The 26,677-nt window shown below is 37.8% G+C and overlaps 1 protein-coding gene across 3 annotated transcripts in view; it reads right to left on the minus strand.

The window, feature by feature from the left end:
- LOC127795037 (N-terminal acetyltransferase A complex auxiliary subunit NAA15-like) overlaps positions 1-26,677 on the minus strand; it is a 92,909-nt gene that overhangs the window by 13,318 nt on the left and 52,914 nt on the right. For all 3 annotated transcript variants that reach the window (XM_052326453.1, XM_052326452.1, XM_052326454.1), the window contains exons 9-16: positions 10,130-10,262; positions 5,411-5,488; positions 5,266-5,319; positions 5,035-5,105; positions 3,638-3,692; positions 3,467-3,562; positions 3,046-3,174; positions 2,783-2,865 (exon numbers count right to left, since the gene is read on the minus strand). In XM_052326453.1, the coding sequence (XP_052182413.1) occupies positions 2,783-2,865; positions 3,046-3,174; positions 3,467-3,562; positions 3,638-3,692; positions 5,035-5,105; positions 5,266-5,319; positions 5,411-5,488; positions 10,130-10,262 (699 nt within the window). The remainder of the gene's footprint in view (positions 1-2,782; positions 2,866-3,045; positions 3,175-3,466; positions 3,563-3,637; positions 3,693-5,034; positions 5,106-5,265; positions 5,320-5,410; positions 5,489-10,129; positions 10,263-26,677) is intronic.

Genomic DNA, 26,677 nt, shown 5'->3' on the forward strand with positions numbered 1-26,677 from the left:
TTAAATCCTAAACAGTAAAAAATTAAATAAAGTAACAAACAGTGAAATAAAAAGCTTGAAAAATAGCTAAAAAGCCCAAGGCATGCATCTTTGCCTAAGGCGCCTTGGGCTGAGGCGTGCCTTTTGGTCTGCGCACGCCTAGAAGGCTTTCAGGCGCCCAGGGTGCGCCTTGCGCCTTTAATGACACTGCTTGATGCAAAGGAAGTGAATGTTCCTTTTGCTCAACACTTCAAATTATCCCACGAGCAATCTCCCATTAAGGAAGTGGGCATTAAATAAATGACTAAAATTTCCAATTCTAATGCAGTTGGTAGCGTAATGGTTTGTACTAGGCCGAATTTAGCCCATGCTATGAGTGTGTTTAGCATATTTATGGCTAATCCAAGTAAGGCTCACTGGAATGCTGTGAAATGGATTTTTAGATATATAAAAGGAACCATCAATATGTCTTTGGTATATAATGGAGCAAAATTAGAAGAAGAGCCATGCATTTTAGGGTTCACAGATGCTGATTATACAACAGATTTAGACAGAAGAAGGTCATCCACAGGCTATGTTTTCCAGCTATGAAACCCAACCATAAGCCGAAAGACTAATTTGCAACCTGTGGTAGCCCCTTCAACCACTGAGACTAAGCATATAGTTGACACAAAAGCTTTTAAGGAAGCCCTATGGTTGAAAGGTCTAACTAGTGAACTACTTGGAAAAGATGTGAAGGCAAATCTTACGTATGATAGCCAAAGTGATATTCATTTAGCTAAGAATCAGGCACACCATGAAAGAACCAAACATATAGATGTAAGGTATCATTTCATTAGAGAAATTCTTGAGAAAAAAGAAGTTAATCTAATTAAAATTGCATGAGAAGATAATGCAGTTGATATGTTTACCAAAGTTGTTCCTTTATTCAAATTGTAGCACTGTTTAAAGCTTCTTCATATGTGATTGTGTGAATGATCAAGTAATCATGCAGGTCCTATGGAGAGCAACATCAAATTTGAAGTTTGGACTATACTCAAGCAAATGATGGAGATTTGTTGTCTAAGTTTGCATTGAGTAAGTCCTTAGAAGTCAGTGGAGGCAAGTCAAGTGTCAAAGCGGTAGTCAGTTAGTTGGTTAGGTCTTCTAACGGTAACTACATATATTAGGGGTAAAACCAATAAGAACTTACCCGGTTAATTCCATTGTATTGTCCGCCCTTTATGTCTATAAATAAGAGGGTAGGGGGTAGTCGTTTAAGGCATGATTAGCAAGTGCAAGATTGTATGAGAGGAAAGGGTAGTTCATGATAGTTCTTTGTAATCTCGGGTGATCAAGTTTGTACTCGTGAAAGAGGCTTGTGTACTGATTCATTCAAATTAGTGCAGGAGACTGCTCTCAGGGATTTAAAGGTTGGATAGGGTCATCTCAAGGATGATTTGAACCAGGATAAATTTGGTGTTCTCTTGTGTGGTTTGGTTTCTGTTTCTTGTATATTTCAATACTGTTATTATTTGTTCTTGTTTCTATTTCTATCCTATCAATCCCCGCGCGCGTGTGTGTTTCCTATCCTAAATAGAGTGTGTTCCAATGCTCCCGAGTCAACAGTTAGTTATTTATAGATTAGTGATAATTGTGTAGTGTTTCGGAGCAGTTACACCAAGTAGAGGAGTGAAAACTGCCACAAATAACTATTGCATAGCTTCCTATATAAAGCTGCAACCCCACAGTGCTAATTATGTTTTTGGATGAATTAAAAATTTATTTTTTTCTCTCCGAAATTCTCCCTTTTTCTCTCAGTTTCTCTCTAATTGCCCCCCCCCCCTCTCTCTCTCTCCTTCCTGTCTAATTCTCCATCTCTCTATTATTCGCCCTTATTCTGTCTGATCACTCCCTATTTCTCCTATTCTCTCGATTCTATCTTCAAGATAATCACAAGTCAGGCTTGGGTACTTGACACAGTCAACTTTGGAAGTTGGCTGACGAGTCTAAAGGTTGCTGGAACATTGACTGTGAACAAGAGACAATTGACTGTAATATCCAAAACAAAACAAAAAGGACCTTGATGATGACCGCTGAAAATTGACTGTCCAAAACAGTGTTTCTATGAGGTTGATTGACAGATCAAGAGTCACCTGGCGGGTCGACTACGGCAGAACAGAGTGTGGAGTGGAAACTGATATAAAATGAAGAGTAACGTTGGGGTAAAGTCTAGTAACTCCATTTACAACCTAATGAATTATAAGTGGTCAGCCCAACACACACACTAAACCAGTGAGATGATCACTGGTTTATCCTTGTCCACAGTACACACCAATGACTGGATGACGGAGACTCTGAATTCCTAACTAGTTCTCCGTACCATCATCCATGGAGAATGAGATCCAGATATGAGAATGAGACATGAGGTGGGATGGAATGGTATCAAAGTCGTTGTCACCATTATTAACTACACCTTATCCTAAGTTAGGGTTGGTGGTACGACTTTCATAATGTCAATTGACTTCTAAAAGTCACATTAAGAATACAAATCCATGCAAACAAACAATGTGGCACAATTTTTTGCTGGATGCCCATCTATACACAACCCTATAGCAAGGGAATAAAGAGATGAGGTTACAACACCATCTTCATATGGAAAAATTTCATTAGATGGTATCAAAGTATTTACTGGAAATTAATCTAAGGTATCAGAGCTCAAATAAGCAGGCTGTTTAAGTTAAAAAATGGTTGGTTTTTGGTCGGTGAGTAGGAGGGAAAAGGGGGGGCGGGGGGGTTGATATTGCCTTCAAGATATACGCACCACATACACTGCATATCATATAGGTTATTGTGCTGATCCCCATCTTTTGTGAACAACACAGCTGTCTTCTCTGCCAGTGCCACCTTCAATAAAAATTGCAGAATATAAAAGCATAATCAGTATGAAAGAATGTAAAACAAGGGGAAACACAGGATTATTTTGATAACATTCTTATGCCAATGATATTGAAAGGAACACAAGATAGATGATATTATGTAGTTATGCCAATAATATTGAAGAGAACACAAGTGTAACTCTATGACCTGATCAGCCTGCAGCATGCGTTTGACACATTCACTATTTATGTAGCGATCAGCAAGATCCATACACCTAGCTTCATCTGCCAGTGCGGCAGCAGCCACCAGGTCTCCAGCATGCTTTAATATTCGGCTCTGTGATTAATAGGCACATTATATACCCAAAAAAAGAAAAAGATTAATAGGCACATTAATATTTTTCAACAAAACTGAGATATCCATTCTAAATCTCTTCATAATTTATCTTTTTTCCTTTTATACCACACAAGGCATTTCAAAATAAATGGAAGGCACTTCTAAGAATTTTGAAGACAAATTTCAAATAGAACTAACAGGAAAAAAATGAATAGAACAACTAAAAAAGTATTATTGGTACTGTAGATGAAATAGCAAAAGTTGCAATAACTAGGTATTGGTATTTGCAGACCTTGACAGAATATAAATCAATCACAGTTGGAGTGTGTTCAATAGCCTCGTCAATTTTTACTAGGGCAGTGTCATATTGGCCCCGTCTGTCATAATGCTGCACAAAATATGAATTCTAATTAACAATAAATAAAATATAGAAACAGCACAGGACCTGGCCACTAATGCAAACCTGAGCCAAATAGAACAAATTCCACAACAGTGTTGAAGGGGGTTCCTTCTCTGTCCTGCACACAAGATGCAATGCAAGAATAGAGAAAATTACTTCAATTTTAAAAATTGCTAACTTCCTAATAAGACGACACATCCAATACAGAACATTTAGCTTTGACATAAATGTTCAACTGGATAGTTAGAAGGACCTGCATATGGTGTTTATAGATCTAGAAAATGCCTATGATAGGGTCCCTAGAGAAGTATTATGAAGGGTTTTAGAAAAGAAAGGAGTTCGAATAGTCTATATACAAGCCTTTAAGAACATGTATCACGGTGCAGAGACAAGGGTCAGAACATGCGAACCATTTAAAATTACAATGTGACTGCATCAAGGTTCTGCACTAAGTCCATACTTATTTGCTTTAGTAATAGATGAACTCACTAAACACATTTAGACAGAGATGCCATGGTGTATGCTATTTGCAGATGACATAGTGTTGGTAGATGAAACAAAAGAGGGAGTGAACACTAAGCTTGAGTTGTGGAGAAACAATTTAGAATCTAAGGGATTTAAATTAAGTAGAAGGAAAACAGAATATATGGAATGTAAATTTAGTAAGAATACAAGAGTGGAGGATATTATAATAAAATTGGAAGACCAAATCATACAAAAAAAGACCATTTTCGATATTTGGGATCAGTGATTCAAAAAGATGAAAAATTCACGAGGATGTCACGCATAGAATTAAGGCAGGTTAGCTAAAATGGAGAAATGCATCAGGGGTGTTATGTGATGGTAAAATCCCATTAAAATTGAAAGAAAAATTCTATAGAACAACTATAAGACCAGTTTTGTTGTATGACTTAGAATGTTGGGCAGTTAAATACCAGCATGAGCAAAAGACGAGTTTAGCGGAGATGAGGATGCTAAGATGGATGTGCGACCATACAAGAAAAGATAAAATTAGAAATGAGGTTATTCGTAATAAGGTAGGAGTAGTGCCAATCGAGAAGAAGATGAGAGATACTAGAATAAGATGGTTTGGTCATGTGAGAAGAAGACCAAGAGACGCTCCTATGAGGAGAGTTGATGAAATGGAACAATTAGTCAAAAAAACAGATAGAGGTAGACCCAAGAAAACTTTGGGAGAGACATTAAAGTTTAATATGAAGTGTATAGGCCTAAATGAAGATATGACAAAAGACAGAAATACATAGAATTCTAGAATTCATGTAGCTGACCCCACTAAAGGCTAGACATGTTTATTGTTTGGGTAGTCACATTTCAAAAGGAAAATCACAGGCGTGAGAGATTTCTGAGATCTTGAAAAGCTAAACTCCCTCTAACCCCATTCTGTGTGAATGTCTAGCATGTACAAACTAGTGAAAGAGATGAGGACATATAAGTCTTACCTCCCAGGGTATCCACCGGTAGTCCTAATTGAATGTTCCAATTCAAGAATCAGTTGTTCCAGAATATCTGCCTGAATAAGAAATACAGCAGCTAGATAGATATTAACTAATAAAAGAATAATAAAAATAAAAAAGAAAAAGAAACATAAAAGAGAAACTTCAAATCCTGGTTGTTCCAAGGAGGATTTTGTAACTATTTTATCAGCCAATCAATATAAGTGACTCACTAACCTTGCCCGGGTGATCATACAGAGGAGAAAGATCAGAAAATAATGAAGGAATTCCCTAAGTACATCAGAAAGAGAACTTGTAAGTTTTGCCTATTTAGCGGCCCATCTAAGCAATTAAAATAACGTAAATAAAGAGCAAAAGATACCTTCATCAGGAGAGGCCTAATATAATTATCAGCTGCCTCCCGGAACTTTTTGCCATTTAGAAAATCTAGGGGTATTCTCTGACAAAAGAGGCAAAACAAGTTTGGTTTAAGTCCTAAAACATACATATGATTAGATACAAACTGTTTGTCGGAAGATTGCTAAAAGTGATACATGATGAATGTCAGAAGCCATGTACAAAGGTGAATTGAACACAAACTGTTTAACAGATTCATGCAATCTTTAAACTGATAACTAGCAATTCAGTATTCTGTTCATATCTCATTAAAGCAAAAAAATGGCTTGTCAGATCTGGGATCTGACGGGGAATTCTCAACTGTTTAGAAGAGATTTGAGCGGGAAAATGGGGTTGAGGAAGAGAATTTGAGAATTGGGAGGAAGGAGAGAGAGAGAGAGAGAGAATTGTAGGAGGGAAAATGAGATCATTCAAATTGTATTCGATGATTTCAATTGGGGCTGGGTGAGCTCTTATATTCTGATCCTCAGCTGGAATTGGTAACGCCAAAAATGGTTACCAATTCCAAGTACAACTTGTAATGCATACATGAAGTACAACTCCTTACAGCTATAACTACCCTCAAAGTAATAGCCTCGGTCTAGGTACATGACGTGGCTCAAGGCAACAAAATTCTCATTCTTAGCTTACTGAAAGCATAAGTTTCACTATGGCTTTGTTTGGGACAGAGTCAGTAATATAAAAATTATAGCTCATGAACTATATATACATATATGTTATATACGAACATTTAGCTTTGACATTAATAAACTTGAATTTGATAATGAGATTGTACTACAAACTCCTATCTTTGCATGATTAAGAATTTGGGGAAGGTTGAAGTCGAGAGATCTCAATAGTAATTTAAGTTAAGATATTAAATTAGCAATGACATGTCATAAATCAATAAGTAAAAGATAGGATTATTCATAAGAGTAAACAATAGAATCCAAATATACATGTTCAGTAACGAAAAGATAAAAATCCACCAAAACTATGGACCATTGACTACAGAAAGCTTCAAAGGTGAGTGTCCAATGCATGTAGCATGTAGTTTACAAACTAAAAGATTGACTTCTCAAAATGCTTCAGAAAGATTAATTATTGTTTCATTGCCCAAAATATAATACAAAATATTGTCTTTATTGGGATTTGAAGTTGGCAATTCATGAATAAGCTTGAGTTGTGATAGTAATTTGTTTACCTTTCTAAGGACAAAGCTACACAAAGTGCAGATGTGGTCAATAAAAACATGAGTGTTGGTAGGTTTGAAGACTAAGACTATAGTGGACAAAGGCCTTAGAAGAAAAATGAAACAAATCTTTTTGCAACTTTTCACTTGTCTCAGGAATCATATGTTCAGGACAAAGCCACACGAAGAGCATGTGTTTTGGTGAATTAAAACATGAGTTTTGATGGATTAGAGGACTAAGATTACAGGTAGGCAAAGGCCCAAGAAGAAAAATTAAATGAATCTTTAGAGAAACTGTGCTCAGGTCAGTCCTTTCAGTGAACTTGTTTAGTAAGTCAAAAGTCAACGTCAGGTAAGTGACTAGTCCAGTATGAAATTCATAAAACATTCGTAGATGGCATCTGAGGAGGCCAATCTTTAAGTTTTGAAAGCTACTTTTTCAAGGGGCTTCCCTTCATCCATGTAGTGGTAAATTATGAGAGAATAGATGATAACAATAGCCATAGTGACTAAATAGACCAACAGAGAGCATCTGTAGAGGGGACTGCAAAACCACTTAGATAGGGTGGCAGACTGGCAGCCTAGTTTTGTTTTGATATATTTTCCCTTGCTTGTCTGGCATTCAGGTATACGAAGATAAATGAGTAAAAGGAGCTAAACACAATAAGGGATTGCATTATTTTTCTAATAACTGGTGAGAAGTAGCTTTCATTATATTATGTATAATGGAGTACTTTAAAGAAATGGTTGTTCATTTGTTTTCATTACTACCAAATTAAAATGTAGGAGCTCCTTAAGTCTACCTGGAATGCTTCTATCCATCCATTTATGACCACCTAATAACTCATGGATTCAAGTAACATGGCTCTTGAGAACAGCTTCTTTCTAGTAGAGAACTATCACAATAAGAGAATTCAAACTCTAAAATAGAGTGTAGCCCCTCTGTGCTGTTACTAGTATAGGCTAATCACAATAAGAGAATCCAACCTCTAAAATAGAGCTTAGTCTCTTCATCGTATCACCAGTAGAAAGCATGTTCTAGGACTTCATCTAGTACAGTGAGAATAGCTATCTATCAGAAAGAAATGGCACTTGATGAAATGATCCAGATTCCACAAGATTCTGTGGGATGGCAAGAAAGAGCCATATAAGACTGCACTATCCATATATTACTTGTGAGCCACCAAGTTGGCACAAATAGATCAATCCTTGACTTGCTAATAGTTCAAAAGCAAAACTCACTCTCCTTACAAAATCACTCGTTTTTATTTTTAAGGGTCATTCTTCCCTCCCCATTACCCATAGGGATTGGCAAGAAGGTGTATATTATGATTTGAGAGAGAGAGAGAGAGAGATAGCTAGGTGCCCAGCTCAGGCCAGGTGAGGCACTAGTCAAATGCGAGCTACGAGCTCGGGCCACAAGGGGCCATGGAAGCACCTTGTTTATGGTTAGGCAAACCTCCTTCATTCAGGCATCAACAGCCATAGGCACTCACCTGTAACCAAGAAAGATAACAAAAAAAAAAGAAGGGAAAATGAAGAGTTGTCTGCAGAGGGGGCAGGCAAAACCTCACACTATAACAGGAGGAAAATGAAAAATCAGAAGGAAAAAAGCAAACTCACCTGGTTTCTCTGTTGTTCACCTAAACAACTGAAACCCACTGCCAGTTTCTTCAGACTTCAACATGTTTGTTGCTTGTTGATAAATATAATGGACGTAATATGGTAGATCTTCAGCAGGATAGTTCAGTAGTTTTGGAGGTTAGTTGTAGCTGTCAAGCGCCGGGAACCCTTGGTGCATGACGGCATATGGCCGACCCTTCCAGCAACTGCTCTCCACCAGCAGGCTCGCCTGTGACAGGCGACTGGTGACCATTCCTCCTCTAATCCACTTTTAGTTTGGTCTATTCTTCTGGTAATCTCAGACGGCCACTATTTGACTCACTTTCCTCACAAACTGCTTTCTTTAATCTGGTCTACCTCTTTAGTTTTAGCATTCTTCATCTCACTTCTGTGTTTTATTGTTCTATATTTTGACTGTTTGTTGCTGAAATAGGGTTGAATATAGTATTGAATATTGTTTGCCGCTTAAAATATTTTGAATATAATATTGAATATTATTTGTTTGTTATATACATTGTTTGCCGACTAAGAATATTGAATAATGGATATAATATGACATATTATATTGAATATTGTTTGTTTGTATTTGAGAGTATTTTAGGTGTTTGGTTACATTATATACATTATTGATTCTTTATATATATATATATATATTTTTTTTTTTCAATTTAGCACATTGCTTAACTAGGAGAGCAATTTTTTGGCGCCTAGCACCTTGGGTGATGCATTGTCATGATGCCTTTCGTCCTTGGCTACCGAGAGAGAGAGAGAGAGAGAGAGAGAGTTTAAATTATAGTGATGATAGATAAGGCAATTGAAGCATGGGACAATGGATCATCGATGCATGAGTGATTAAAAAAGTCAGTCATAAAAACTGAGGTAGTGATAAGGAATATCTGATATGCTCTTACTTCTTATCTATATATACAGAACAAATTTCAGATCATCTTGACAATGAAACGGGTAGCTTGTCTTATAATAATAACAACATAATAATAATATAGATAGAGGTTCTTGTGTTATGATTTAATTAGGACTTTGCCTGCCATCTTTTCTTTGTATATACTGGAAAGAGTTGGGTGGATTAATTTTGGGAGTTTGGGTGAGGCTAATAAACTGCAGCTACAGTTTTCTTTATTATGTTCCATAGCTATGAAGCTAAACAACAAGAGAAAAAGGATGCATATTTCCACTAGCTGGTCAAAATCTCCTCATTTGATCAAAGAAAGGGGAAGTGGCATCAAAGCCACAAAGAGGTTTCCTCCTATTCTCTACTACGTACGAGCCAAAGCATACACAACATAGAGGTCAACAAACTGTTTATTTGAAACATTAATCTGTCAATTTTACCAACTAGTATATGATAACAACTCCACCCAAGACCACCACCTAAACCAAGCATTGTCATTGTCTACAATCTCTAGATTATCTCCAGTTTCAATAACAAACACCATTCAGACACAGACTAAGTAAAATGGTTTAATTACAAAACACATAATCATTGTGAAACAATACGCTTTATTTTAGATCATTTCTTCTTTTAAATGAAATCAAGAAAAAGAAATCCTAGCATAGGTTGCTTCCTTAATTATGTAGTTGCACAAAACCGCCCTTTTCAAATATGTGGAAAACAAATCCAACAAATATCACATCCCAATTTAACTGTAGTAGAGCCACCAGGAGATATCAAAATTGTTCAACAATGCAAATACTCACCTGCACAAACTCTTAGGAATAAGAGGAGTTTATCAGTGTGTTACTTATTATATTGAAATTCCCCAAGATCTTCCAATGAATTAATGGAGGAATCAATTATTTATGAATTAATGAATCAATTATTTGTTAAATTATCAAATTCCTCAAAAATTCTGAAGAAAGAGGGAATATCACCTTAACAGCTGACGACTGACTGTATTGCTGCCCAAGTGATTTGTACAAGGCCTCCAACCGATCAATCTCATCAGAGGAATAGCAATGACTTTCTGATAGTAGACCCATGCACTTTTGTAGCCCTTCATAATATCTGAAGACAGCAAACAAAAATATGACTTCCTGATAGTAGACCCATGCACTTTTGTAGCCCTTCATAATATCTGAAGACAGCAAACAAAAATGTGTGTGTGTGCGCGCGCGCGCACGCATGAGAGAGAGAGAGAGAGAGAGAGGATTGATCATGTTCAGCACTTGAAACCAACAAGTAATGCAAAGGAAAGATGCATCCTCCTCCCTCTCTTTTGCAGAAAACCAAACAAAAATATTGAAAATTATAATGACAAAAACAAAAACAATACTAGTAGTAAAAGCGGAAACACCATCTGATAATTTGTTATGCAGGCCTAAGTTATATAAACAATTGAGTATATGCTGCACAACAGCAGAAATATTATGACTAGGTAAAAGATGTTAAGCTCATGCTTTCCATGTGACAATGACATGGAAAAAATAAGCACTGGTTCCCCAAAATCAGTATATAGAAAGAATCATGGCATGACAGAAATCCAAGAATTATATACATCTTACTAGAGAATAAGAGAAAAAATCTCAATTTCATATCATCCAAGATATTCACAATACAAGTTGATAAAATATAATTTCTTCTGAGAATTATCTGATCAGAACCAATTTTGAGAACCTAAAGGGATGTACTACAAGATTTCAGTATGCAAGATAATCCTAGTCAATTACATGAAACTATGTCAAGTTCTCCTTTATGCTATCTCAGTTGTACTGCAATATCTTATTTTATCCCTTATGCAAAATGCAGATAATCTTCTTTTATACATAAAATAATAAATAAACATTGAATATACAGAAAGAACTGCACATAAAAACAAGAAGGAAAAAGTGGGTCATATAGATATAAGATATCAAATAGGGACCACAAATATATTCTAATAATAGTGGAAGGGGAGATTTTAGTTGATGGAACTGTAAGCTACACAGCAGTAGAAATTTAAAGTTTACTCTTTTACATTAAAGTACAAACAGAACTCCAGCAAGCAATTTCCCAGGTATTGGAGTTGGAAAAGGAATCGTCTTTCTCCATTATGCTCTATCAAGGGATATAATTTCGTTAAAAACAGAATTTATCATGTTTCTCTTTTCTATTTCAAGTTCAATTAGGTTCTGTCTCTCCACACCTTAATCTTGAGAGTACCAGTCTTCCAAACGATGGCATTTACTGGCCTTCGTTATACACAAGCACAAATCACCTCAATTATTTTTTCTCATTTATGACAAGTAGATGCTATAGCGGACCCCACTGAGTGGTATTTAGGCTTGTGATGGTGTTTGTATTATTGTGCTGTATCACAAGTAGATGCTTACTCCACATGTGTGGCATTAAGGCTTGGTATAGTTTTTTTTTTTTTTTTTTTTGTATTGTTAGCAGATGCACTCTATGCATTTGTTTGTCACTAAATTTCCCACCCTCCCTCCCTCTCACAAACACAAACCCGCACCCCCAACTCCTCATCAAAGGTATAATCATCATTGCTAACATTTTCATCATTACCCAAGAGTGCATACAAAGAACATGGTTCATTGACTAGATTAAAAAAGTCTCCAATGCATGAGGCTCCCCATGTTATGAGGCTTGGGGGATAGTTGTTCTTGTACGCAGCCTTACCCTTACCTTACAAAGAGGCTACTTCAACGACATACTAAACGTCTCTTAAAACTTTCGTTTGAGATAGACCACTATCTCTACCTTGCCTTAATTCTATAGACCATTATCTCTATCTTGCCTTAATGCTATAAACCATATCCACACCAATCCCACGTGTACTGCTCACTTCATGGTACTTTGTGGTCTTCACTACTGACTCATACAAGTTCTTCCTTTGATTTTTGCAAAGAAATATTCAGCATATTCAATTCTAGCCCGACTTACCTATAGTTGCTCTCTAAAGTTGTGTCTAAGAATTTAAACCCTGCACCCTTTGTTATATATCCACTAAAACAATATCTACAAATAGGATATGGAGGTGGTACCTCACCTTGTAATCTCCAGTTAATTTATTCAGAACTAATAAAAAAGTGTGATCTTCATGCAAATAAAAGAAGTAAACCAACAACAATAAGAAAAAGATTTGGAATCTATTTAGTTTATTCCCCAAGAGACATTCTCGCTATGCATAACTCCATTCATGATGGCTCTCTTTCTCAATGCGTACTGCATCAAATATACAAAACCACAAAGTAGCTCATTCATCACCCCCCCCCCCCAAAAAAAAAAAAAAAAAAAAAACTAAAACTGACACCTAAACGTGGGAATTTTTCAAAAGGTTAGGACACGACACTATATGTTAATTAAATTATATATATTCAAAATATTGATGAAAAATAACAATTATTTCTTCTATATGCATTAACTGTGGCAAAAAAGGTAAGAATTGTTTCACATTCCCATATGAAGACAGAACTGCAAAATTAAAATTTTAAATCTCTATTCCAGAAAGACCTGTAGGTAAAACTATTAGAAGATAATACTGGTGCCCCATCTCCATCACAAGGTGAGCCTGTTTTATTTTTTTTTTATCAAATCGGTAAATATGTATAAATGATCAAATATACAAGTAATCACTGGACATACCCAGGAAACATGGCTGACAACCAAAACCTAAAGGCCGACAACAAGGCCTTCAAAATGGTCCAAAACATAAGGATACTACACATTACTTTGTATACAAAGGTTTTGATCCTATGAATTAGCCCACAGAAGGCTGAACAAAATAAAAAATTAAACGATTCCTAGCTACCCAAATTTGATAGACCGAACAGGCCAAGGCTATTTTCTTAGCCTTGCATATCCAAGAGGATCCTCTAGCTTCTTTGTACAGCCATTTGAGGGCACTGGTGAGTCTGTTTATTAACTTACCATAGGGTGTACCAGCAGGGTCATGACCTGCCACATCCCACACATTGACCTGAGTCACAAAGCCAAGGCATATCCTTGGCTTGATGGGATGGAAAGTCCTTAGCTGTATAGCTTCTCTTGTTGATCTATCAAGCATGAAACCAAAATTGGCATTTAGACACCTTGATTTCTCTTCTTAATTTTTGCATAACTTCCACAACTTTGAATATCCCGTTTTATTCTTATAAATGGGCACTAAAGTGCTCTTCCTTCATTGGTTCAACATCCTTTGTGATTTAAGGATCATATTAAAAAAAACTTCGTTAACTGAAATATGTCCTCTTCTTCCATACTTTTCACTGCTTCTATCAGGATAATATCTGATCCAACTGTTTATAATCCTTAATCATTTTCAATGTTTGTCTTATTTTGTTTGGACATGACATCAATAAAACATGTAATTCCCTCTTTAGGTTTTCTTCATTATGGCATTTTTGTTAAGTCTTTCAGCAAAGCTCTCTCAATTTTGATTTTTGTTCTTTTATACCACTTCATTCCACTACCAACTCTTTTTTATCTGGGACTTTTTCTCTTTGACTTTCCTAGAACCATTTTTGTTGTATTTTGAATGGTAGTAGCCATTTAAATCCAATGTTGAGTAATTGACCGAACACTTTGCACACAATTCTCACACTCTCACGGGAAAAACAGAAAAGAAACAAGGGGGAAAAGGTTTATCTTGGTTCAAATTTTGAATGAATCAAAGTCCTACATCCAAACTGTAGGCAACACCACAAAATCCACTATAGAACAAATAGGTACACACTCACAAAGCCTTCTTACACAGGCTTCTCTCACAGAGATTACAAAGTCTAAGAACCTAGGCTTTTCTCTCTCTCGTGTATATGAAAAATCAATAAGACGCATCAGAAACATAGTCGGCTCTCTATTTATAGAGGATAGAGGAAGCGTCAATTACAAGACACTTAAAAAAGAAACAAAAGTCGGTACAAATCGTTACATAGTTAGTTACCGTTACAATGACTTAAAATAAAACATAACTTCTGGTTTCTTTCATGCATTTGTTCTGAATTTAGACTTAACTGGTGCAAACTTCAACATCCATATTTGGTTAGCCTCTTCTTCTAAAGTCCAATCTCTTATGCCACACTTTTTCCTTGAAAATAACCCTATTTTTAACCTTTTAGAACACACATATGATCATGAGCTTTGTTTTGTATCATTTCTTTCACTTCCATTTTTTGATATTGTGGAAGAGACTGAGGCAGATCAATTGTAGCCTCTATTCTTTTATACTGTTTGTTATTTTATATGTTGTATTTGTGATTGGTCGGTTGTATCACTAGTTTGTGGTTTCAATTGTAGAGGATTGATAGTTATTTAAGTTATGTAGAAGAGGTGATCAAGGCTATATATAAGATAGTCTTTATATTGTATTTTATGATATTGAGATTCATTCAGTCTTCTCAATCGAATTGGATGAGGTTCTTCTCTCTTATTCTCTTTCCTCTCTCTTTCAAAGCTTATGTTTCATGGGATCAGAGCCTTCACAACTCACGTCCATGGCCTCTCGTGATTCGAACTCGTCTTCTTCCTCCTTGTCCTCTGCCACTTTGTCGGATTTTGCTTCTGTCGCTAAAGCCTTCAGTTTCATCCCTACGAAACTTGATTCAAACAATTACCTATATTAGATGGCGCAAATCCTAACCACAGTTAGGGCTTCCGATTTGTTATCGTTCATAAACAAAATAGATAACCCACCAAAATACATTCAATCGGAAGGTAGCGAGCTGATTGTCAATCCTGATTTTCTAAATTGGATGCGGTTAGATCAACTTCTACTAGGGTGGTTGTTTTCGACAATAGACAAGGAGGTAATTGGTCAAGTTATACATTGTGAATCTGCGATAGAGGTATGGGCTACTCTTGACAGTTTATTTTCTCGTCAAACAGTTGCTCGTTTGTTTCAGTTGAAATAACAACTTAGGTCCATTAAAAAAGGTGATATGACGGTGACTGATTATGTTTTACAAATCAAAACTATTAATCATGCACTAGCAGTAATTGGAGAACCGTTAAATGAGTAGGATTCGTTGACCACTATTTGGCATGGATTAGATGAGGATTATGACACAGTTGTTGGTTTAATTACATATCAAATGGATGAAATTGATCTTGAAAAAGTTGAGTATCTTTTGATGATGCATGAATAGAGGTTAGCTACAAAGAATATGAATATGTCTAATATAGTGCATAAATTTGATTATGCTACTGCTATGAATGTTAACTATGTTCCACAACTAGCTAGAAATAGCACTATGAACACTAGTAGAGAAGGTTTTCCTAACAGAAGTGGTCGAGGAAATGGTTTTAGAGGAGGTAAACGCAGAGGCCGATCTTATGGCAAGAGAATTTACTGTCAACTGTGTGGAAAACCTAGACATCTAGCTAATAGATGTTATCATAGATTTGAGAGCAACTTTCAGCGACCTTCCTTCTGTAAAGGTGGCAATTAAATCAAATTCTCAGGCTTTTATGGCTTCTCATGAGGCTAATGGAGCTTTCTTGATAGACTTAGGGTTTGCACTTGAGACTTGTCATGTCCTCTCAGCCTTTGCACGAACAATCTCAACCTTCTTCTTCATCATCCTATCAACTCGATGATACCTCTTGGTTTGTAGACTCTAGTGCTACAAACCATATCACCTCTAGTCTTCACAACCTTTCTCTTCATACTCCCTATGGTGGCAACAACAAAGTAGCAGTAGAAAATGGTAAGGCTCATCCTATTGCTAATGTTGGACTCAGTAAAATCCTTAAACTAATCCTCCCTCTGTTCTTTCCTTACCTCAAGTTCTTCATGTTCCTTGCATGAAAAAGAATTTAATGAGTGTTTCACAGCTTACCAATGATCATAATGTCATTGTTAAATTTCACTCTAATCTTTGCTTGATTAAGGACAAGGTCTCGGGCAAGGTGCAACTTTAAGGAACTCTTAAAAATGGCCTCTATCAGCTGGATTCAACATTCGTTCACGCTACACCATCAGTTGTTCCTAGCTCTTCTGTTGATGTCTCTTCATCAGAGCCTTCAAGGCCTTCTGTGTCATATGTATTATGTTTAGAAAATTGTAATAAACCTAGCATGCGAGTAGCTTGTACTGATAGAATTTGTCAACAATGGCACGCTAGGTTGGGGCATCCATCTTTCTCTATATTAAAACGAGTTCTAAATAAAATCAGCATTCCTTGTTCTTCTACTGATTTGTCATTTTGTGATTCATGCAAGTTGAGTAAATTGTTTCAATTACCTTTTGCACAATGTCCAATTATAACAAAACAACCCCTTGGAGTTAGTCAATTCAGATTTGTGGGGTCCCGCTCCTATGTTGTCTATTGAGGGTTATAGGTACTATATTATCTTTGTTGATGCCTATACTCGTTATATATGATTGTACCCAATGAAACTTAAATCTAAAGCCTTATCCATTTTCAAAACCTTTCATAAGTTAATTGAATTGCAATATCAGTTTAAACTCAAAGCTCTTCAAACTGATAACGGTGGAGAGTTTAAAGCCTTTTTACCCTATCTTCATACCTATCCATTTTCAAAACCTTTCATAAGTTTGTTGAATTGCAATATCAGTTTAAACTCAAAGCTCTTCAAACAAATAACGGTGGAGAGTTTAAAGCCTTTTTACCCTATCTTCATACCTATGGTATTCAATCTTGTTTTTCTTGTCCCTACGCACACCAACAAAATGGTGTGGCAGAAAAGAAACATAGACACATTGCTAAAATGGGACCTACTCTTTTTAGCACATGCTAATATGCCTTTGAAATTTTGGGTTGAAGCTTTTCAGACAACTGTTTATACTATCAATTTGCTTCTAGCCTCACCACTTTGATTTCTTACTCCCTTTGAGAAACTATACCACGAACAACCAAGGTACATGCAGTTATAACCTTTCGGTTGTGTTTGTTTTCCTTACCTTAGACCTTATAACAAGCACAAATTTAATTTTCATTCCTCAAAGTGTGTGTTCCTTGGTTACAGTCATGTTCAAGCTGGGTACATGACGCAACAAGAAGAAAAGATTTCAAGCAAAATCTCTAAGAAATCAAAGGGAACTGGATTCCACCAGAAAATTTAAAGAAATTTCCAGAATTCTATTAGAAAAACTGCCACTAAAAGAAAAGAAAAAGACTTTCAATACTACCCTAGCAACAAGCAATCATAATAGCAAACCCTAACATGAAAAAAGACTAAAATAGACATAATCTAAAATAGAATTATGCTGTAATTACTGTTTCGTCCCTGTGCACTGTTCACCTCTACTGTTCACGACACTGTTCTACATCAGTCCCTTCCACCTCCGAGGAACTCGACCCCGAGTTATATTCTGGATAGAGGGGTTCGGAATCTTCATGGTACTCATACAAGTCTGCCACATTGAAGGTACTAGAAATTCCCATGGAGGCTGGCAAATCAAGGATATAGGCATTGTCGTTAATCTGCTTAAGCACCTTGAAAAGACCATATTTTCGAGGCTTCAGCTTGTTATAGGTACCAGCGGGAAACCTCTCTTTCCTCAAGAACACCATCACTGAATCGCCCTCCTGAAACTGCTTATTTCGACGGTGAGAATCAGCCGCTGTCTTATACTTTGCATTAGTCTTTCCCAGCTTTTGCCTTACCTCATCACGAATAGCAACCACTTCTTCAGCCAACTGTTCAACAGCTTTATTCATACTCTTACCCTTGGGTAGCTTTGCCAAATCAACAACATGATGGGGAACTTCGGTATACACGATAGCAAATGGAGATCTACCTGTAGCTGTGTGAACTGCACTGTTATACACAAACTCAATTTGAGCTAATGCATAATCCCATTGTTTTGGTTTGTCTCCGCACACACTTCGAATCATATTCCCAAGTGTACGATTTGTGACCTCTGTCTGTCCATCTGTTTGAGGATGGGCAGTGCTACTTCTATTTAATTTCATCCCAAACACTTTCCATAATGTAATCCAAAAGTGCCCCAAAAACTTCGTATCTCTGTCAGAAGTAATGGATTTGGGAACCCCATGCAAGTGAACAACCTCCCTGAAAAACAGTTTGGCTACATTCGAGGCATCAGAAGTTTTCCGACAAGCGATGAAGTGAGCCATCTTGGAAAATCTATCGACTACCACAAATACTGAGTCAACTCCTCTTTGAGTCCGTGGTAATCCCAACACGAAATCCATTGTGATATCTTGCCATATGCCTTCGGGAACAGGAAGTGGCATGTACAATCCTGTATTTTGGGCCTGACCCTTCGCCGTTTGGCACGTATAACATTTTCGGACTATGTTGCAAACATCCCTCTTCAACTGAGGCCAGTAATATCGTTCCTCCAAAGTAGGTATGGTTTTGTCACGCCCCAAATGTCCCCTCAAACCTCCACCACGTAGGTCCTGAATCAACTTCTCACGAAAGGAAGAGGTTGGAATACAAAGCTGATTGCCCTTAAACAAATACCTATCGTTGATATGGAAATCTGCCATAGGCTCGTGATTCACACACTTGCTCCAAATCTGCCCAAAATCATCATCACCTCTATACAACTCCTTCAAGCATTCAAATCCCATAATTTCCAGGGAAAGTGTGATTAATAGAGAGGCTCTTCGGCTAAGGGCATCAGTAACTTGATTCGAACTCCCAGATTTGTGTTTGAGCATAAGAGGAAATTTCTGTAGAAAAGCTACCCACCTAGCATGCATCTTATTGACATGCTTCTGGCTGTTAATAAACTTTAAGGCTTGGTAATCAGTGAACAACACAAATTCCTTCTGCACAATGTAGTGTTCCCATTGCTTCAAGGCTCTCACAACTGCATAGAATTCTTGATCATAAGTGCTCCATTTCTGTCTGGTCTCACTCAATTTTTCAGAAAAGAAAGCCACAGGTCTCTTTTCTTGAGAGAGTACTGCTCCAACACCTACGCCACTGGCATCACATTAAACCTCGAATACCCTGTCAAAACTTGGCAAGGCTAGTACTGGGGCAGTGCACAACTTTTCCTTGATGAGGGCGAAGCTCTTATCTTGGTCCTCTCCACAACTGAATCTTCCTTTCTTCAGACATTCAGTGAGTGGTGCCACTATGGTGCTGAAATGTCGTACAAATCGCCTATAGAAAGTGGCTAAGCCATGGAAGCTTCTCACATCGGACACTGATTTTGGAGTCGGCCAATCTCGGATTGCTTTTGTCTTCTCCTCATCCACATGTATACCATCCTCGCCAACCACATAGCCCGAGAATAGGAGTTTATTGGTGCAGAACGTGCACTTCTTCAGGTTGATGTAAAGCTGATTAACTTTCAACACGTCCAGGACTTGTCTCAAATGGGTGAGATGCTCTCCTTTGTTCTTGCTGTAAATGAGAATATCGTCGAAATACACAATAACAAAAGAGCCAATGAAAGGTCTAAGTACCTAGTTCATTAATCTCATAAAGGTGCTAGGAGCGTTGGTCAACCAAAAGGGCATTACCAACCATTCGTAGATCCCCTCCTTACTTTTGAATGCAGTCTTCCACTCGTCCCCGGGCTTGATTCGAATTTGGTGGTAACCACTACGAAGGTCTATCTTTGAAAACATACTAGACCCCAAAAGTACATCCAGCATGTCTTCAAGTCGTGGAATAGGAAACCTGTACTTCACAATTATTTTATTGATGGCGCGACTATCAACACACATGCGCCAAGTCCCTCCTTTCTTAGGCACCAACAGAACGGGGACTGCACACGGACTCATGCTCTCTCTAATAAACCCCTTCTTCAATAAGTTTTCAATCTGCTCTCTCAAAATTTCTTTCTCTTTCGGACTCATTCTGTAGTGAGGCAAATTTGGAAGGCTTGCTCCTGGCATGAGGTCAATCTGGTGCTGGATATCTCACATAGGAGGCAATTCATTTGGGAGCTCATCTGAAATCAAAACCTGAAAATCATTTAATATTTGTTGTACTTCAACTGGAATCATGTCTCCTGTGTGCCTTGCAAAATTCACAATTTCTAGCTCGCTGCTTGTGAGAGTAAGAAAACTTTCTGACCTTTGTTTGTTCGCACTTCCCGTCTGTTTGAGAGGAGCCATAGCGATCTTATAGCTGTCCCACATAAATAACACCACATTGTCACGTCCCCGGAAAGTAGACTCAACATCAAACTGCCAAGGGCGACCCAAAAGAATATGGCATGCATCCATGTTAACGACATCACATATCACCTCATCCTCATAATGTTTTCCAATGGAGAGCGGTACTTTACACGTCTCAGTAACCTTAACAGAAGGCCCCCTCTTCACCCAACCAAGGGAATATGGATTGGGATGGTTCTCAGTTGGTAGCTGTAACATACTTACTAATTTCTTTGATACAAAGTTCTCACAGCTTCCATTATCCACAATCACTTCGCACACTTTATTCTTAATGGAACAAAGTGAGCGGAATATGTTATGTCTTTGTCCCTTTTCTTTTGGTGACAAGAGGACTCACTGCAACACCAAGTTTAGTGTAACATCCCGTTCGAGCGATAGGAAGATCCGGAACAACTTATCCTGATGGGCCTACACGAACTTCCCAGGGGGGTCACCCATCATTGGATTGCCCCAGGTCAAGCACGCTTAACTTGGGAGTTCTTTGCCAACATTCAGCCCAAAAGGTATCCAGCTGGTGTTGTTTCCTTTCTTACACTATCCTCGATATATTCTAACTTCTCTGGGCTCTCGGGGTATTACATTCTCCCCCCCTTAAGCACATGACGTCCTCGTCATGCGACCTTACAACTGGTCCCAGACCTTCTCCCCTTGGGGGCTGCCATCCTAGAAGCCTGCCAGAAGCCGCTCCTTGTACAGGCCCTCAAGCCCCGGCGCCACTCCCCGCCCTCATCGGACCGCTTTCGCCAAGGGTCGGCTCTGATACCACCATTGTAACATCCCGTTCGAGCGATAGGAAGATCCGGAACAACTTATCCTGATGGGCCTACACGAACTTCCCAGGGGGGTCACCCATCATTGGATTGCCCCAGGTCAAGCACGCTTAACTTGGGAGTTCTTTGCCAACATTCAGCCCAAAAGGTATCCAGCTGGTGTTGTTTCCTTTCTTACACTATCCTCGATATATTCTAACTTCTCTGGGCTCTCGGGGTATTACATTTAGTCTCTCCAATCCTTCCTCAACAGCAAACTCTACTCCATCATAATCACCTTCATCCGCCACCTCTTCTTCTACCTCTGAAAACGTCTCACGCTCCACCAAGTTAGCTTGTCTTCGTTCTGGACAATTATTGGAGCGATGTCTAGATTTTTGACACCTGTAGCAAATATCAACTGAAGGCCTGGCATACAGATTCTCCCTTTGAGGTGGAACTCACCCTACTCCTCTATTAGCAAATTTGGTGCTGCCTCCTTCTATATTAGCCTTGTTCTGGGAACTAGACGAGCTAGCAGTCGCTTTTCCTTTGTCAATAGCACTGTTTAGTGGTTGTTCAATAGGTGTGGCAGCCCTACGATAGTTGGTCGCCGCTCTCTCACCTCCAATCATCTCAGCCTTTAATGCCATGTTAATGGCTTCCTATAAAGTCCAAAGATTCTGCAACCCAATTTTATCTTGTAAAGCAATTTTCAGTCCATTAATATACCTGGCTACTTTCTGATTTTCAGATTCGGTCAAATTGTTGCGCTCGGCTAGTTTCATGAACTCGTGGGTATAGTCCGACACTGATCGGTTGCCCTGTGTGCATCCCAAATACATGTGATATAAAATCTGCTCATAGCCAGCAGGTAAAAACCGATCCATCATAAGCTGTTTCATCTTCCTCCAGGTTCGAACCCTATTATTTCCCTATCTCTAGTGAGTTTTCTGTAACTGATCCCACCAAACAACAGCTGCAGATTTCAAACGAAAAGCTACCATTTTAACGATTTTCTCCTCAGGGACCTCCATAATCTCCACAAATAGCTCAACTTCCACCATCCAGTCAAGGAACTCTTCAATCCTCAAGTTTCCTGAGAAAGGAGGGATATCCGGCTTAATCCTATAGTCGTCACAGGTGCCTCGATGTTGGTGTTGATGATTGTGGTATTGAGGCAGATCCTCAAAATCCTCTCTGGAATCTGATTCGTTGTCTTCAATTGCAGGCCGCCTATTGTTTCCTCATTGTCTCTCACCATGGGCAATTATATCATGGTGATTCCTTTGGTTAGGACGCTGCGGATTGCTAATGTTGGTTGGTGGAGGGTTTCCAACGTCGTTTCCTTCGCTATTTCCAACAACCTGCAACAGCAATTGGCGAATCTCTCCAAGTTGTGTGGACAGATTGTCAATCCGTTGGTTTTGGGCATTAATTTCAGCCTTCATGGCAACAATCTCATCACCCATGGTCGATTTGATGGAGAAAGATAGTAGTCAACGATATGGAGACGGAGAAACCGTGCTCTGATACCACTTAACGAAGCAAGAAGAAAAGATTTCAAGCAAAATCTCTAGGAAATCAAAGGGAACTGGATTAAACCAGAAAATTTAAAGAAATTTCCAGAATTCTATTAGAAAAACTGCCACTAAAAGAAAAGAAAAAGACTTTAAATACTACCCTAGCAACAAGCAATCATAATAGCAAACCCTAACATGAAAAAAGACTAAAATAGACATAATTTAAAATAGAATTATGCTGTAATTACTGTTCCGTCCCTGTGCATTGTTCACAGACGCACTGTTCACCGCTATTGTTCATGACACTGTTCTACATCAGTACAAATGCTTACATCCTTCGAGTAGAATCTATATTACTAGGCATGTTCTTTTTAACCCTAAGGAGTTTCCATTTCCTCAATTATTTCCTTCCCAGTCTCATGCTCCTCAGTCTGTATCTAGCACAAGTTTGTCCACTGTTGTTTTGCATTCCTGTCCTTCTTTTTCTTCCAGTCATTCACCTCCAGTAGCACTGCAGCCTGATTCACCTGACTCCTTAATTTCTAGTCCTATCACCAATGCAGATCCTGTTATTCCTGAGCAGCCTTCATCTCCTCTTGTTACACCTATTGCTCCTCAACCTAAAAGGGCCCCAGCACTTCCTACACATACTATGCTTACTTGTGCAAAAGCCAAATAGCTTTCCCTCACTTCACCTTATGCCTTGGTGAGCTCTCTAGAGCCCAATTCTGTTCAAGAAGCTCTATTAGACCCCAATTGGACTAAAGCCATGGAGGAGGAATATTCAACCTTACTACGGAATAAGACTTGGGAACTTGTTCCATTTTCCTTGGACATGAATCTAATAGGCTGCAAGTGGGTTTTTCGTGTAAAGTATAATTCTGATGGTTTTCTTCTGAAGCACAAAGCTTGCCTTGTTGCTAAGGGATTTCTCCAAACACTCGGTATAGATTTTGTTGAAACCTTCAATCCAGTTGTCAAGGCACCAACCATTAGAGTGTTGTCTTCTTTGGTTGTTACATATGATTGAGATATTCAACAAGTTGATGTGAATAACGCAGTTTTAAATAGGTATCTTAATGACGCAGTGTTCATGTTGCAACCTGAAGGCTTTTTTGATCAGTCATGTCCTTCATATGTTTGTCGGTTAAAGAAATCGCTCTATGGCCTTAGGCAGACTCCAAGAGCATGGTATACTAAACTCAGAAAAGCACTACAGAGTTGGGGATTTATAAGAGCAGTGCGATGCCATTCTTTTTATTAAAAGAACCTCTAAGTTTGTCTTGTTTGTGCTTGTCTATGTTGATGATACCTTGATAATTGGGTCAAACTCTGCTGTTTTGCATGACTTTATTAGTGATCAGGATAAACACTTTGCCTTCAAGACACTTGGTTCTATGAACTATTTTCTAGGGTTTGAAGCTTATAGAGACTCTATAGGTCTTTACTTAACACAGTCAAAATATACCCTAGATTTACTCAAAAAAGCTGTTATGTTTGACTGTAAGCCTTGTGTTACTCCTCTAACTTCTTCCACCTCATTAACTGATGAAGGAGATCTCTTTTTTGATCCATCTCTATATAGAACCATTGTTGGTTCTCTTCAATACCTTACATACACCAGATCGGATGTTGCATTTGTCGTGAAAAAGTTAAGTCAGTTTTTAAGCTGTCCTAAGGATTAACATTGGCAGGCTTGTAAGCGATTACTTTGCTATCTTAAAGGGACAGTTAGCTTAGGTCTGATCTTTACTCCCTCATCCACTAATCTGTCTGTCTATACTGATGCTGATCATGCTGGTTGCAAGATCACAAGAAGGTCTACTAGTGGTTGGTGTGCTTTCCTTGGGAATAATCTTCTTGTTTGGGTCTCTAAGAAGCAAACTGTTGTTGCAAGATCAGTTGGGGAGGCAGAGTATCGGCATAATTATTAAAGGTGTGCGCCTAGGCACCTCGCCTGGGCTGAGGTGAGGCGATTTCAACAAGGCCCTCGCCTTGCAAGGTGAGACGCTGAGGCAAGAGGCGCGCCACATGAAACCCGTGCCTGCATCCTCTCTTTCTCTCCTCTCCAGCCTCCCCTCTTCTCAGTTCCAACATGTATACATCACAACTTTTTTACATTTCTTTAGTTTAAGTAAATGTCCACATTTTCTTTTATTTATATTTTACCTTCTATTTACTTTAATACATAAATGTAAATAAGAAAGTACCCACATTTGGATTCAATAAAAATATCTAAAAAATCAAAATCCATAACAATAAGAAAATAGAATTTTCATTTTAGTACAAACTTAGGATTTAACGATTTTACCACCCCCAAAATACATACCTACTATTTTTTGAAAAATTCATTAAAAATCATTTTAACAACAATGAATATTAGCTATCAAAATACCAAGATATAGTTTTTTAAAATGAAAACATTTTCTTATATGTCTCCTTATAATGCGCTAATCTTCCAGACCTAGAAAAATAGCATTTTTCAAAATGAAAACATTTTCTTGATTGTGGACTTGTAGTGTTTATTGATTGTGGAGAATACTAAAGCTATTCCAAAATATCCTCCATCAATAAAACAAGAGATTGGAGAGTACATGCAAAAGAAGAAAAATAACAGGGATGAGCAAAATATGGCACCGTAAGATGATGATTTTCAATTTGGAGAAGGGTATGATGATGATGATGATTAAAACTTCTTTATTGATTATGGATTTGTAGTATTTATATGTTTGTTTAGAACTTTGCACGATGATTAGTACTTGTTTGAGTTTAAGACTTTAAGTTTGAACTTTGATAATGTTTCTAGTTTAGAAATTGCATGATTAATGAATTAACTTTGATGTTGTTAGTTTAGAATTTGAAGATAATGAAACATTAATGATATGCATGTGTTATTATTGATAATTTGATAGTTTTTTTATGATTTTACAAGATTTTGAGTTTTTTTTTCTAAAAGGTGCGCCTCGCCTCGTGCGCCTCGCGCCTCAGGCTCTAGGACCCTTTGCGCCTCGCTGCTCCTCGCGCCTTTCAAAACTATGAGTATCGGGCTGTTGCACAAGGAGTTATAGAAATATTATGGTTAAAATCTCTTTCATGAGCTTGGATTTTCGTGTTCTAATACTCCTATACTTTGGTGTGATAATTTGGCAGCAAAATCTATAGCTGAAAACCCAGTCTTTCATTCAAGAACCAAGCACATTGAAATTGATGTGCATTTCGTTCGAGAAAAGGTTGAGTCTGGTGCTGTGGAGATTCGTTATGTCCCTACAATGTACCAAGTTGCTGATATTTTTACTAAAAGCCTACCTGAGGATAGATTTCTATTCTTGTGTGATAAGCTTGGTCTTAAAGTAACTCCTACGTATCAGCAGTTCACAACTACAACAGCAGCACTGAAGAATGCTTCAAGGAGATCTAGATTGAAGGGGCAGTAGAGACTGAGGCAGATCAGTCGTAGCCTCTATTCTTTTATACTGTTTGTTATTTTATATGTTATATTTATGATTGGTCAGTTGTATCACTAGCCTGTGGTTTCAATTGTAGAGGATTGATAGTTATTTACGTTATGTAGAAGAGGTGATCAAGGCTATATATAAGATAACCTTTCTATTGTATTTTCTAATATTGAGATTCATTCATTCTTCTCAATCAAATTGGACAAGGTTCTTCTTTATTATTCTCTTTCAAAGCTTTTGTTTCAGATATAAAGATTAATGACCATAAGTTTATGTTTTGAGTGGTCAGGCATTCTCCCAATATGACTTTACAATCCTCAATTTAAATTTAAGCTGTAACTTTGTTCCTCACATGTTCCCCTTGAATATTTTCATGATCTTTTATTATTTTCCAAGTCAAGCAGAAGTGCATTTGTATTCACTGCATTTTGAAAAACCCCATGCCAGTATCAAATAACTATAAAACAAACCCTTCCCTCTTTACCATTCAAGAATGCAAGACTATTCTTTAACCCATGCATTCAACGTCTCCCATGATATGGTTGTCTCATCTTCTATCTCCCATATGAACTCTTGTATAAGGCGTTTTATAATAAGCCTTCGATATGGTGAGGATTTCAAATACTTGTATCC

This window comes from Diospyros lotus, chromosome 2, assembly GCF_014633365.1.
Source record: "Diospyros lotus cultivar Yz01 chromosome 2, ASM1463336v1, whole genome shotgun sequence".
NCBI classification, from domain to species: domain Eukaryota; kingdom Viridiplantae; phylum Streptophyta; class Magnoliopsida; order Ericales; family Ebenaceae; genus Diospyros; species Diospyros lotus.